Source organism: Vigna umbellata, chromosome 5 (genome assembly GCF_029865625.1).
Source record: "Vigna umbellata cultivar VRB3 chromosome 5, Vumbellata_1.0, whole genome shotgun sequence".
NCBI classification, from domain to species: domain Eukaryota; kingdom Viridiplantae; phylum Streptophyta; class Magnoliopsida; order Fabales; family Fabaceae; genus Vigna; species Vigna umbellata.
In genome coordinates this window covers 29,799,333-29,814,188 of record NC_142169.1, presented here as the reverse complement: position 1 = coordinate 29,814,188, position 14,856 = coordinate 29,799,333, and the positions used below count along the sequence as shown (strand labels likewise).

The 14,856-nt window shown below is 31.8% G+C and overlaps 2 protein-coding genes across 5 annotated transcripts; both read left to right on the top strand.

Annotated features, from left to right (window-relative positions):
- The first annotated feature begins 4,949 nt into the window (after positions 1–4,949).
- Positions 4,950–10,493, top strand: LOC124841501 (alpha/beta-Hydrolases superfamily protein). Of its 2 annotated transcripts, XM_088092150.1 has the most exons (13): positions 4,950–5,096; positions 5,387–5,494; positions 5,571–5,644; positions 5,734–5,805; positions 5,902–5,930; positions 6,004–6,054; positions 6,651–6,701; positions 7,389–7,448; positions 7,557–7,639; positions 7,975–8,122; positions 8,342–8,392; positions 8,705–8,809; positions 10,192–10,493. In XM_088092150.1, exons 1-13 carry the CDS (start codon positions 5,020–5,022, stop codon positions 10,336–10,338), a joined length of 1,056 nt encoding a protein of 351 aa, XP_087948276.1. In that variant the 5' UTR covers positions 4,950–5,019; the 3' UTR covers positions 10,339–10,493. The 2 variants fall into 2 exon arrangements, with proteins under 2 accessions (XP_087948276.1, XP_087948277.1); XM_088092151.1 differs by lacking the exon at positions 5,387–5,494 and having other exon boundaries at positions 5,005–5,096.
- Positions 10,494–13,110: 2,617 nt separating this feature from the next.
- Positions 13,111–14,553, top strand: LOC124841498 (transcription repressor OFP6-like). 3 transcript variants are annotated; one of them, XM_088115435.1, is made up of 3 exons: positions 13,111–13,752; positions 13,841–13,939; positions 14,056–14,553. In XM_088115435.1, the coding sequence occupies exons 1-2, from the start codon at positions 13,206–13,208 to the stop codon at positions 13,894–13,896; spliced, it is 603 nt and encodes a 200-aa protein (XP_087971561.1). In that variant the 5' UTR covers positions 13,111–13,205; the 3' UTR covers positions 13,897–13,939; positions 14,056–14,553. The 3 variants fall into 3 exon arrangements, with proteins under 3 accessions (XP_087971561.1, XP_087971560.1, XP_047173731.1); XM_088115434.1 differs by having other exon boundaries at positions 13,112–13,752; positions 13,841–14,553; XM_047317775.2 differs by having other exon boundaries at positions 13,114–14,553.
- The last annotated feature ends 303 nt before the right edge of the window (positions 14,554–14,856 follow it).

Below are 14,856 nucleotides of genomic sequence, written 5' to 3'. Positions count from 1 at the left end.
AGGGATGATCGCAGTCATGAGAAGGAACAATCGCAGAAATGAAAAAGATTAAAATAATCATAAGAGAGAGAAATATTAAACGTGATTTCTTGTCACATACGCAAACTCACGAGGATTCTACCAAAAGTAAAACTGATTCACCGTTTGGCAGTTAAGGCACGTAGCCATATAAGTCCCTTCACGTAATTTCGAATGCATTGTAAGATGAAATTAATTTTCATTCTAGACTTTTTAAATAAAAGTCAACATACAAAGTCATTGAAAGTATATTTGTGTACCATTTGTTTACTCGAATGATGTTAGGAAGTGACCACTACCTTGGTAGTTGATTAGGTCAATCAAGACCAAATGATTCTTTATAGTTTATGTACAAAAAGTAGAGTAGATATGTAATTAATGAGAGAAGTAAAAGGAGGGAATTAGATAGATTAGTTAATCTTTAGTTGTAGAAAATGTAATGCCATGAACGATGGTTGTTGACCCAACTACATCGTATTCAAATAACAAAACTGTTCACTGGTTCTTATCTTTACATGTTTGTCATCACTCACGCCATGCAATTGGGACTCTTCCTATATGCAAATGGCAACCTATATAGATAGATTAATTTTGGCTATGAATTCGTTGAGTTATTATATTATGCATAAATAATTTCATTGATACTTTTATCCTATCTGGGTCACTAATAGGACGAAAATACGAGGGAATAATACGATAAATATCAGAGTTCAATGAGTGATTTGTTCAGCTGAAAGAATTAATCAACTTTCTCAAATTTTCTCTTGAATATACATCACGCGCATCCATGCATGGAGTGTATATTCTTCAGCACAAGCAAGGTAAAGTCTTTTCGCCTGTGATTAATTTTATGGTGTTATTGTTTCATGGACAGGGATTTTTTTAATATTCAATGATAACTTACGTTATAATAATATTACGTTGAAAAGTTATCCATTTGACTCATTAAGTCTCAGTAACTTGTGAGCATTACCAATCATAGTATTTTTTTAATAAACTATAATTCAGATTGGGTAACTTCTATTTAGATTTTGATCATTATAAGTACGAAATAAAATACCTATGGCTTATATATGGCTCTGTTATAAAATTAATTGTATATCTTTTTATCAAAAATATATTTTAGGAAAAAAAGAAAAGTTGTTTAATAGTTTAAAAGTCTTAGGGTGTCAAAAACAAGAAATTGCCTCCGTAATTAGCTGAAATTGAAAGTTGACCAAAATATTGGTTGAACCGTGTAGTTTCCATTAAGATTTATTCTCATTGTAGACAGAAAACAGAACACAAACATCTAATTCTAGAAACCAGAAAAAGATGCCCAGGGTCTCCTTCTGCAGAATGAATGATTGGATATGACGACGAAACTCCATCTCAAAAAAATATTGAATTACACCTAATTTTAACCTCCATAGCTGCAGAGAAAAAGAAATAATATATATAGCATTGACTATTAAAATAATTCAAAAAAGTATTGATTACTTTAGTATTGTTATTTTATATTAATGTTGTAACTTGAATGTTTGGTAAAACTCTGAGATACTTTCAAATCTTATAAATTCATATTTTTTTTTATGAAATATCATAAATTATGGTATAATCAGTCATTAAAATTAAAACTATAAAAGCTTTATTATTAAAGCCTTTTTTTAATGAAGATTTTATAAGTCATTATATTTTCTTTAAATATCAATGACATACTGAATAATGTTACAAGAAAACTTATCGTATTGCATTGACAGTTTTCTTCTTTAAAACTAAACTAATTTAATTTGTAAATTACTTTATGTGCAGGAAAGTGTTTGTCAAATGGGATGAAGTAATATTTGTTTTTTTTTTAATTTTTGTTTTTAAAAATATAGCAGATTCCAAACTAAACTGAATTTATGAGTATGACCAATTCAACGAAATCCCACCCAACACTCATAATATATTACTCTCTGTATTTACGTCATTGCCTATATCATGTAATGGATAATTATAACAGTGACAAATAGACAATTTTCTGCTTTTCATTAAAACAATTCAGATTAATCAACAATTTATTGTCACAATATGTAAAATTGAGTTATGCAAAATAACATTCATGGTTGTAATTTGTATTATAGACATGCCAAGCATAGACTATGCCCCGTTTAAACCGTTATATTCCACCAATTAAATTGCTTTTAATTTGTTGCATTTATTTCTTAAAATGTCTTAGAATGCATTTTGTTGACGTAAAGGAGTTTGAAAGAAAATTATATTTATAATGGTTGATATTCTAACATATCTTTTTAAAAAGATAAATTATCTTTTTAAGAATTAGTGTTTTTTTTCTTTTCTTTTTACAAGTAGATGTCGTAGATTGTAAGTCTTGCAGGCAGCTTGCAAATAATAAATTATGAGTGAGGAAAGTGGAAAAATAAAATGGATAACGTAGAAGTTGAGTAGATATTGTCTTTGGATTGCACTCGTCCTTTTGACTGTATCTTGAGTTTATGGAATGCCATCCTTACACGAAATATACCAATTAAGCAATTTTAAACGTCCAAAGCAACTCCCATGAATCAATAATATTCATTCAACATTGTTTGAAGAAAAATTAAACCGTGTAGTTTAGAAACTTTATATTATCATTTAGGAAAATGACACTTGAACAACCATTTTTGACAACATTTAGACACGCGCACACGTGTCAAAATCTGAGTGGTTCAGTTGGAAAAATTAAATGAAAATGGACCACTCAGATTTTGACACGTGTGCGCGTGTCTAAATGTTGTCAAAAATGGTTGTTCAAGTATCATTTTCCTATCATTTATGAATATAGTATCACAATTAGCCATAAAAAAAATTAAGTGAAAATGATATGAACAATAAGTTTGATAATACTGTGTGCGAAAAGTATTATAAAGATATTATGACCAAAATTATATTATAACAATTTTCATTTATATGTAGTTATGATGTTGAGTATACCATGCGAAAATGAGTTTTATAGTTTTCTTCTCTTTTTCATGCATCAAATGTTTTTTCTTTCGTCTTTTTTTTAGTATTCGTCTTCCATGGATGAATGTTGGTTTGCGCTCGAGTTGGAGAAGCTGACTTATGGCCAGGTTGAAAGAGACTGACTTATGATCGGATTGAAGGAGACCGTGTACAGTACATCAACCCCCTAGTCTTATGACTAGAAGATATGTGAAGAACTTCAATAAATTCAGTAAAGTAGTTATAGTTGATAGTGAGTTGACTTATAAAAACATGATATCAACATTAGGTACTCATTAGTCGTCTCGTACCATAAAGCAACTACAAAAAAAAATTATATCTTTATTAATAATCTTACAAGTATAGTAACCCCCAAGTCTCGAGAAACGTAACGACAACAAAGTTTAAAGTACGATCGTAGACTAGATACGAACAGGCTAACTTGTTCGCATCTGGCCACAAGTCAGATTATTCTTGCTCGACAACAAATTATAATACTCTATTGCATGTTATTTTTTAACTTAGCATGATTTTGCATCAAAAGTAAACTTGACCCATCCTGACTCTATAGGTAAGAGCCCACAATACTCATGTTCATGGAAAGGAAAGAAGTTTGTGGAGCATATTACACTCTAATATTTTATTTTTTTAAATTATAAATTATATGCTTTTGTTAAGTTATAATTATAAATAAATTCAGTCATATACTATATTACAAAAAATTGAAATATTATTTATTCAAATGAGTAAGTATCAAAATTCTACATAAATATCGATATTTATTCAAATACATCAAAGATGTATTGAAGTACATAAAAGTTATCGACGTTTAATCACGTGTGGAATCACCATATTGATTAATAAAAATTAAAACAACTAAATCAGAATATATCACTTAGTTGACACGGTAGTCTAAATATAACAAGTATAAAATTTTAATGCATAAAAAATATCTTTCCTATTTATAACGAAATTTTCTTAATTATATTCTATTCAATAATTCGTCGACAAAAAATATATATTAAAAAATATATATTATTTTTTTATAATATGTATGAAATGAAAAAAGTATTTTTTTATAATATTTAAAGTATTTTATTTAGTATTTTAATAGTAAAAAAATACTCACATAAGCTATTATCTACGCTCAATTAATAATGCACTAACTACACTCTCAAAATCTCATTATTCTTACCTATTACACTAATATATAAAACTTAGCTGAGAAAACTTTTGAGAAATCAACAAAGATGATTATAACAATTTAAGTACAAAACCATTAACAACACTAAAAAACGATTAATAATTTACAGTGTATTTTAAATGAATTACAAAAGCACATTATTTTGATACAATGGATTTATCATACAGTGGACCAGTGGGTGGGAAAGTAAGAAAATGAGATGCACAAAGACAGAAGGAAAATATCCATTTCCTTCAACATTTTATAGTTTTTCATTTACTTTACTGAATTTTCACACTCTTGCTTGAAAATTTATGTTTGAGTTTAAATTTGTGTAAGGAATAGTTAGTTGCATTGAATTACCGAGACTAAGAATATTTTTATAATATATATTTAAAATAAAATCAATTTAAAATATATATTTAAATATAAATTAATTATATGAAATTAAGTAAAATTTAAAATTTATTTTTTAATACGATATTAAAGTTTAATAATTTTATATTAATTAAAAATAAAATTAATTTAAAGTATATATTTTAATAGTTATATATTGAAATACATGTGAAAATATATAATCATGCAAATAAAAATAATAATTAGAAAAGTTCTGTATTCATTCATTTAATGTTAATTATTAGCAATAATAGAGGAACAACATCGAATATCATGCTAAGTTTTTAATTCTAGTATACGTTTAACGTGTGTTCCATTATAATTGTCATATTTTCTTCATTTATTTATAATATTTTCACTATTTGTATTCAATTTTTGTAAGAAGAGAAAAAAAAAGGATAAATACATAAATTTTCCATAAAACAAACCCCAATAGTTAACTCTGTGTGTTGTAACTAATGTTTCCTGGCCTGGGTGGTTGGACTGCTCGATCTTTCGCTCACTCTGTGCTGTTGCCTTCCCTCGCTTCCTCCAGGTACCTTCCCTTACTTCTTCCATTACCCTTTTTCTCCTTGCTTTTTAGTAGTGCTTGTTTTAATTTCTTCTCTCTAAAGTTCTAAGTGCATATACAAATTTGGCACTACATCAACCTCATAAGTGCTGTCTGTCAGATGTGCATTTCTGTTACATTTTCATTTGGGTCGCATATGATAACTTCATTTTATCCTGAATTTTACACTATAAGATTTTCGGCTATAACGATTCCCTAAATTAATTTAATACATTTTTTTATAACCAATTCATTTGTAAAATTTTGTCTTCCAGGACAAGGTTTAGAGCCAAGTGTTTGGTTAATTACGGCATGACTGTGAACGATAACTTGCTTTCCAAACCTATAAGGCGTGCTAATTTTCGATTATGCAATGTTTCAGGGTATGTATTGGAATATCGAACCTTGAATTCACGATTTCATTTATTTATTCCATCATTAATATGTCCTTTTGTCCAGTTACATTTCTGAAGTATTGGAGATTCGGGCTGAGGCTCCTAAACTGCATGTTCTGCTTGTTCCTGGAAACCCAGGTGTGGCCTTGATTGTGTATTTGCCTGCTTGTTTTCCATGTTACGTTTGTTTGGTTGTTTGAGCCTTTTGGTGTATTTGATTGTTGCAGGTGTTGTTTTATTCTACAAGGACTTTGTGGAATTTCTATATGAGCTGCTGGAGGCAACTGCGTCTGTGACTGGTAAGTAAAATAATGGAAGCACTTTCTTTCTAGCTACTTATATGGATATTTGGTGACCATTAGGCTCACTAGTGATGTTTCTGTGTGAACTAGCAGCTATCGGCCATGTTTCTCACTCAAGAAAGGTTCATATATTTTATTTCGATTGATTTACTTGCGTGGCATTAGAAGGTCTCTTACACAGAGTTCTGTTTCCAGGACTTGGAACATGGACGCATGTTTTCTTTACAGGAACAAATTGATCACAAGGTAATAAGGCTTACTATTTTGATCTTAGTAATCGTTTACTGTTTTTGGTTGGAGAAACTTATCAATGGTTTATTTCAATGCTAATTTATAAATTGGTTACACTTAGTGTGCTGTACAGCGGGAAGTCCTACACTGCCTTGACCCTTTAATTTTTACTACAAAAAAATTTGATTAAATTAGTGAATAAGAATACCTTTGAAGTTTTCCATTCTTTTTTAGAAGTTCTATGAAATGTTATAGGTTTATCTAATCTATTGTTGAATAGTATGAAAACTGTGGTAGAATTGAGTATTTAAACTTTTATTTCAGATTGCACTGTGTCAACTGTTGTAAAGAAATAAGAATTGTCATCGTGGAATTGTTTCTACTATGTCATGTGCTGGCTTTTGTATTGGCATATTGAGAATTTGTCGTATTTATGCCACATGCATTCATCCCTCCCTCTCCTTCTCTTTTGATCATTACAGTTTTCTGTCATTTTATAATCTTCCATGCTTTTATGATTGACATTCGTCATTCTTGATTTAAATAATTTGACATAGCAGTGTTAATTAGTGATAGTAGTCAAAGTCTTCACTTTCCTTGTGTATTTGTAGACTGACTTCATCAGACAGGAGTTGCAAAGTATTGAGATTCCTATATTACTGGTGGGTTCTTCTATATCTCATGTCCATTATTCTTTTCCAAAGTCATGTTGATTTGAAGAGTTGTAGGTGCTAAAATACCAAAATGCTGCCTAGTGACAAAAGAAATCTGTACATGAAAATTGGTAGTCATGTAATAATACAAAATGGAATTTTTTTGTACTATTTTAATGGTGTTTTGTAATTTAAAATTGAGCCAATACTTTGGTTATCTTGTGTTCGCCTGCCACCACACTTGTGCTGCAATGCAACGGATGTCAGAGCAACTGTGTTAACATCTTCTTAGACACGTAATTTTTGTTGACCACGACATATAAGGAGTGACATTAATGTGCAGCTTAAAGTGGAGAAAAGTGTGTAGAGTTTTTTATGTGCGCGGAGAAATAATATGTTATATTGCTGTTAAGAAAAGACCTCCATGATATTATAGTCTAATTAATAGTGTCATATCAGAATATATTTCTCGTTGTGATATGTGACTACCGAGTTCAAAACTTGTGGCATGCAATACCAAACATCCTTTTATTCACTAAAATGGAACAATTTTGGAAAACCTTCAAAGGATCAACTTGAGTCTAGTTCTTAGCTAAAGTAATTTGTAAATAATTGTTATCTGTGTTTTTAAAACACAGAAAAGTTTAAGTTCATTCTGAAATGAAAATTGGTAGCTAATTAGAATTTTCTCTCCAGGTTGGGCACTCTATTGGTTCATACATATCTATTGAAATGTTCAAGAAGTCTCCAGAGAAGGTGATAGGAACGATGCATATTTAATTAATCTTCGTCCCATCATGCCGTCTGTCCATCACTTCTGATTTTCGTAAACTGTCTATTTGCATTATCTCCTGGGCTCTGTAGGTGAAATATTGTATTGGACTTTATCCATTTTTGACGTTAAACCAGCAATCAACAAAACAGTTGTTTATTGGAAAAATTGCAAAGTAAGTCTCAACTCAACCCCCTTCCCCAATCAAACACCTTGACATTACCTTCTTTGTTAGAGATGATATGAACTTTTAGTGAGATTATGAGCTTAGATATCACAAATTTTGATGTGGTACACTCTATTTCACACCTCATGGCATTCTTTTTATGCATAAAAACAATTTTAATAATTCGATCTGAAACTAAACTTCAGATATAAATTAAATGGTGGTAATTATATGTTTATTATTACTAATTATTAAGCATGAAAATTTTACTTCTACTTATTTTCTTTTGAAAATTTTAGACTAGTTTATACGAAATGACTAAATGATGTTACATGGGGTTTCAGCTCCCAAGTTCTAGCTGCTGCTCTTAGTTACCTGATAGCATCATTAGGATGGCTACCTGTCCAAGCTTTAAGGTTCGTGGTCAGAAAATCCCTTGGGAAGTCATGGTCGGTCAATGCAGTTGAAGCTGCTTGCTCCCACTTGTCACAGGTTAGCTTTACTGTTCAAAGAAGGCTTCAATGATTAGTCACATTAAACTTGTAATTTAGTTCATTTTGTTTTGGTCATTCTTCTTATCGATCCCTTTATTAATATTATTAGTGGCAATGCAACATATTCTACATTTAATTGACACTGAGTTGCAGCTTTTTATTGTGGATTGGTCTGCACTTTTTCTTTTGTATTAATTCCAACCTTAATAATTCACAGTACCATACCATGCGGAATGTTCTGTATATGGCCATGACAGAATTCAGAAAGGTATTAATGCTTCCTATCTACAAATATACCTATTAAGTTTTATAAATTATCGTAAAGCTGTTTCACATTATTTACTCTTTAGCAATTTTTTGATTTACATATATGGCACCGGGGACTTGTTGCATTGATGTGGAAGATGGCATGCCACTGAAAATTGCACAGGGATACAACATCTAATGATAAAAGAAGTTGAAATTGAGAATTTAAAAATGAACGGGTAAATTGACTGGAATAGAGGGCAATTTTCATCTGGGTCTCAAAAAAGGTAAAATATCCAAAACTGCACTTATAATCGTGTGCTTAACCTGCTAGCTTTCAGAGGCACCAGATTGGACATTTATGAGAGAAAGGAAGGCTCAATTGACGTTTTTATTTGGTATCGACGATCACTGGGGCCCACTTGATTTGCTTGAAGAGGTTTGCTTTTATTTATTTTAATCACTATTTTTATTATCTGGAAAGCTTTTTCATCATCTGGAGGTATGAGACAAACATCTGTACCTCAAGCATCTTAAAAAGATTTAGTCTCCACGGGAGAGCATGTGTAGGATGATTATATGCTTGTGATTTTATCCTAATCTACGTGATCATTCATGGTACCAAAATGGTGCAATGTAATTATTAAATAGATTTCCAAACTTTACTAACAAGTTTATTTCCCTCCTTTTATCTTAATGAAAGATCATGTATCAAAATTTGCAGCAGATTTCTCTATAAATAAACAGTAAAGCAAGCTAGAATATTATCTGTTTTATTTTTATAATTTTCATTGCTGATCTTTTTCTTTTCCAGAGAAATCAAATAGCCTTTTAAATTTGCCTAGCCATTAAGCTGAAGGTTTGGATTTGTGTTTGAATCTCAACAATAACTAAAATATGTGATTAACTCCTTCCTCTTTCTCTAGCCCCAGTTTATGGAGTTGACCTCCTACTCTAAATACAGAAAAATATGTTCATTAAATTTTCTCGTTTTATTTTTTAGAAAAAGAAAGCAAAAGTCTATCCAATTGTGATGTCAAAAATTGCAGTACTTTGATTATAAATATGATACTTAATTTAACCTTTAGTAGTCCTTTATTTCTCTCTGATATTAAATTTAATTCATTTTCTTGATTTGTGTTTTAGACTACAGGTATTGTGATAGACTGAGAGCAAAATAAATTAGATTATGGTATAACCTTTCAATAATTTGGCTCTTAGTAAGATATACAGGAAGCACGTTGTTTTTCCCTCTTTTCTCTTTGACATTACAAAGAAATGGAGTATCTCTAGCTTAAAAACGACGAACTGCTGAAACAAACTAATATCCAGCTGCCAGCTGTTCACAGAAAGTGGACTGATTTGGCTATCATGGGTTCTTCCAGTTTACTTTATTTCAACTTTCATGTTCTAGGAGTGAACTGGGCATCCAATGTCCACAGTATAGACCTTCCTGGAGAAGGTTTTATACTGATGAGAAGATTGATAGATATTATTGTTTGTGATGCTATCAAGTAATTTTTGTGGTGTTAAATTCCTAATACTGGTTTTAGCACGCAGCTTATGTATGTGTGCTATCCTAAGTAGACTTGGAATACCACCAATTCTTTATATCTTCAACTTAAACACTAATTACGGGAGAATAGCGGGATGAATATTTGTATAACTCAACACATTCATCGAAATAATAGTTAGTCATGATCAAAGCGTTTCTTTTTCTTTTCCATGTTTCCCAACTAATTTTTCTTTGTTCCTTTCTTCCTCATCTGTGGAATATTAAATGATTATTCTGGCATAAGTTATGGTTTCTTCTGGTTACAGATTTCAAAGCAGGTTCCCGGTGTTGCCGTATCTATTGAACGAGAAAACCACACCCATGGTTTCTGTTGCACAGAGGCCGGCTCATTATGGGTTGCTCAGCATGTGGCAAACTGTATCAAGAAGCAGACAGCTTGTACAAACCAATGAGGTCTGACTCTCTTGCTGTTCGCTTGTGTTGTGTGAGTTTTCTATGTTAGTCTCAGAAAGGACTGAACCACAAATAAATTTGAAACGATGCTTATAGTACATGCTATAAAAAGTGTAGTTTCTTTCATTCATCAATGCTTATAGTGCATTCAACAGTTTTAACATCGCCAACAACTGTATTTTATGACTTAGTACCACCGTCGAACATCTACCATCCCGTTCCGTCTCCCGACTGCGCTTGCCTGCTAATATTAATCTCATCTGATATAGTTATTTATTATTATTGAAATGATATTTTTTTAGTTATTCTTTTATTAAAGGAATTAAGACACTTTTAAGAGTAATATGCAACCTATAAAACTATAGTTCTTACCATTTGGTTTGGGCTGGCCTGACAAATAATATGACCCAATGGATCAGCAAGACAAATAAACTTAAATATAGACAAAGAATAGCAGGTTGGCCCCGTCCGTTTTTGTTTTCTGTTCAATATATGTGATGGAATGCGTCCTAACATAATATATATTTGAGACGTTTTAAGTAGAAAAGGGAACAAGGTCCAGAAAATGGTACGTTTTGATTTATCAACATGATGGAGATAAGAAAAAGAAGATTTGAATGTGAGAATTAATTGATGTAATTTCAAATGAAAGTGTACGAAATAAATTATTTCCCAAACTACTATATATTAAAAATTGTCTATAATTTATATATAAGTAATCAGTATTAATATACGATTATTTTAAATATGTAGGATAATTAAGCGCCGACCTTAAAAGTGATAAATAATTCATTTCCTCAGTTTCTTGTATCAGGTTTTAACTTTAGTTTAATTGAATATTTTGTTTGTTATGTTCTGTACTTAGAACTATAATGTGACGAAGACTTGAACACTTTTTGTTTGATTAAAGTGAGGTTAATAGATTTACGAATGAGTGTCAATGTCTTTTTATAAGGTAAGCAAATAAACCTTAAAACAACTGTAACAAGCACGGTATGAATCCATGCAAGAGTGTCTATTCTCAAGCATGAATATAAACTTCGATTACGATGTTAGAAACCAATTCAATTACAATCAATATTTTGGCACCTAAGAACCAATCTTACAAATTATGACTTAATATTATAATATATAATAATGACGAAGATAATGTGGAAAAGGACAAAGGGAAAAAATGGGTTAAAAGGATGACCAAAATCACGAGTGTCTATCAGAAACATTAGCTAAACAAGCTTGTAACTGCCCCCCGTGAATACCGACGTGGGTTTTAAGATTTTTCTTAAGATAGGATTCCCTTCAGATTGTGCATGCTATGCTATTGACAACAATATTGTGACAATGTATAGTGAGTTTAGATTCAGAAGTAACTAGTATTTAATTCTTTCTCAGTTCTTCACGATAAGTGTAGTTTACGTTGCTTTCGTTCATTGATCAATAAAATTCCAAAACTTTAACCTTTCAGAAATGGTCTCTGTTTTCTATTCTCTCCAGCTACTGCGCTTTGAAACATTCATCCAATTGCAGCAAGTTGGGTTGTGTTGGTTACAAACACCATCGGCTTTTTGTTTCTACTTTTTCTACAAAAATAAGAAAGATTACCTTCGGTGACGAATTTGAATCTTTTTATATATATTTTTTCTACATTACGCGTTTACAATAATACTTTTACACTTAATAGTAGTCAATCTATCATGATAATATATTTATATATATTAAAAATGTAAATTAAAATTTGGTTTTATTATTTCACTATACACAATATTAAAATTTATACGGTATTCAATAATTAGATTGAGCTGGTCTTGTCTTGTGTATTATCATTTCCATGTTATATGTTTAGTTTGAATCCAAAGAAATAATCTTATTAAATATTTAGGTCAATTTAAAACCAAAATAAATATGTCAGAATCCAACCTGAACTCTTCTAATCAAAGGCGTATACTATGTTATTAGTTTTTTTTTCTTTTACCTATTTCCTTCTATTTTAACCTTTCTCTTTGTTGTAAATCCATGTCAACTGCAGTTTGGTACCCACGTAATCAATCTTCTAATAACTGTTCAAATTATTTCTTAATTTTCATAATCTCTCCAAACATGTTCAAATTCATTATTCAATAATACATGGCATTTTTACCATAACTTTGTATTAATTTATCATTTGTAGATTAAATTAATCTTCATTTAAAGATAAAAATAACATGTTTCTGCATTATGTCATAAAAAAAAAAGCATATTTATGTGCATAGTAATGAAAAAGTATAAAAATGTATATTCTTGATTCCTGCCATGGGAGCTGCTACTCGTCCCTGATGATCGATATCGAATCTATTATTTAATGCATAGTTAAGTAGGGTTTTTGTCTCTTCAATTGATAGCCATCTTCATTTCAGAACTAGACAAACCAGCAACTTCATATCCAATTATCGAACCCTGAAATTGCTCTCATTCTCAATGCATGTGATCAGATGACCAATCTTCCAGATACCTCCACCACCCAAAACAAATCTGCGGCCCAGATCACATTCTACCCAAATTATCTATTTCCAATTCAAATCCTAATCACATAAATGCTTCAATATTTTCAAGAGTCACGTTGCTAATATAAAATATTTATCAATACTAAACATTTAGTAGAATCTTAATTTAAAAAATATAAAATAAAATAAAATGAATTGATGATGAGAAGTTAGAGTATATAGTGTGTATGTAGGGACCTCTTAACTCAAAGTCACATGGCAAGCAAGCCATCCTCATAAATAAAAAGCCACTATCCAAAGCCACACAAACTCACACCTTCCTTTGACTAAGGTAACCAAGCTTCTTGTTTTGTTCGCTTTCGTTTCTTTTACTCGTAGCAGACACACCAATGTCTGCCTCCAGAAAGAAGCTTCTTCTCAACACAGTGTCCGTGAAACTTGGCTGCGGCACCTGCAGAGGGCCAAAACTCTATCGCATATTCCATCCAAAGCCTAAACCCACGAAGCTCCCCTCTTACCAAAACCACAAAAACCACTACAACCATTTCTCTTCTTCCTCTTCTTCAGCCCAATGGGCTGACAGCACCAACACCACCCCCACCAACACCAACACCAACACCACATTCTCTCCCTACGTTGATTCCTCCCACTTTTCTGACTCCGACGTCAAGGCTGCAAGAACAGTGGGGGGTTTGGGAAGAGCTGGCAAAGAAGGGGTGGCGGTGGAGAAAGACTCCGATGACCCTTATCTTGACTTCAGACATTCCATGCTGCAAATGATATTGGAGAACGAGATATACTCCAAGCAAGATCTCAGAGACCTTCTCAGTTGCTTCCTTCAGCTCAATTCACCGCACCATCATGGCGTTATAGTCAGGGCTTTCACTGAGATCTGGAATGGCGTCTTCTCTGGCAGACCCAATTCACACATCAACCGTAAGCCACGTCAGTTCTAAGCACTGCACGTCATCCTCGGTTGCTATAACGTTAACGAGTTCTATACTTTCTATGTGCTGTGTTCTAGGTTCAATGTATATCTTCTCCAACTCAACCACAATCTTGGTTGAACAACTTTGCTAATTAGTTTGTACTACAACGTCTTCATCAACAATTTGTAAAGAGGGTACTGCTGCTATTTTTATCAGTGAAGAGTAGTATTATGCAGTTTAATATATAATCAGATTATATCCCAGTTCTGAGTTGGATTAATTCTTGTTGTTGATGTTGTTTGCATAGTAGAATTTGAGCACAAGACAAAGATGGATTGGACTTCTCCAGAAAGTGACTGGTCATAAGAAATAACTGTCGTGTTAATTAGCATCTGTAATGGACCATGTTGTGTTGTAGTAGAAAATAGAAATCACAATGGAGGACCTGAAATACTTGGTTGGTCCCTCCCTAGAGTTTGAGGGATTTGGTCAAATGGCTCCCGTGTTTTGAGTGGGATTATGGTGGTGAAATAAAAGAGCTATTGGGATTTGAACCGTTGTAGTAATAATTAGAGTGCTTTGAAGCAAGAGGGGCATCGAGTTAAGTACTTTTCAACGAGAAGAGAATAGAAACTTTTGCTGCTAACTCCTGTGCTTTTTCCGAGGTTGCTATTAAAGTTTCTACTCTGTTTTCACCATAATTCGGATCAAATTTGCCTGTGGGCGCGATACCCGTTAGATTTTTTAAAAACAGAAGAAAAAAAAGTTACTTACTTTACTATTTTTATAAATGATTTCGTTTTTAATTGAGGCGATGCTTATCTTATTCAATGCTCTTAACTTGTCTCTTTATTGTTGCAATATTGTAATAACATGACGATGAAACAACGTTTCTCATTTATTTCTTTGGCACAGGACTCAGGTCTCATTAATGTAGAGCATGCATTGAGATTGGCTTTGAATTTACTTAGGCATTGATAACATGGTTGCAGGCTGTTTTAATTTGTATTTAAACCTCACTATGCAGGTAGGCTCCTATGGGCGGTAAAAGTCAGCTTGCATTTAAACCTGGTAGAGAAAAATAATCATTTCTTCATTAATTAACAATGCC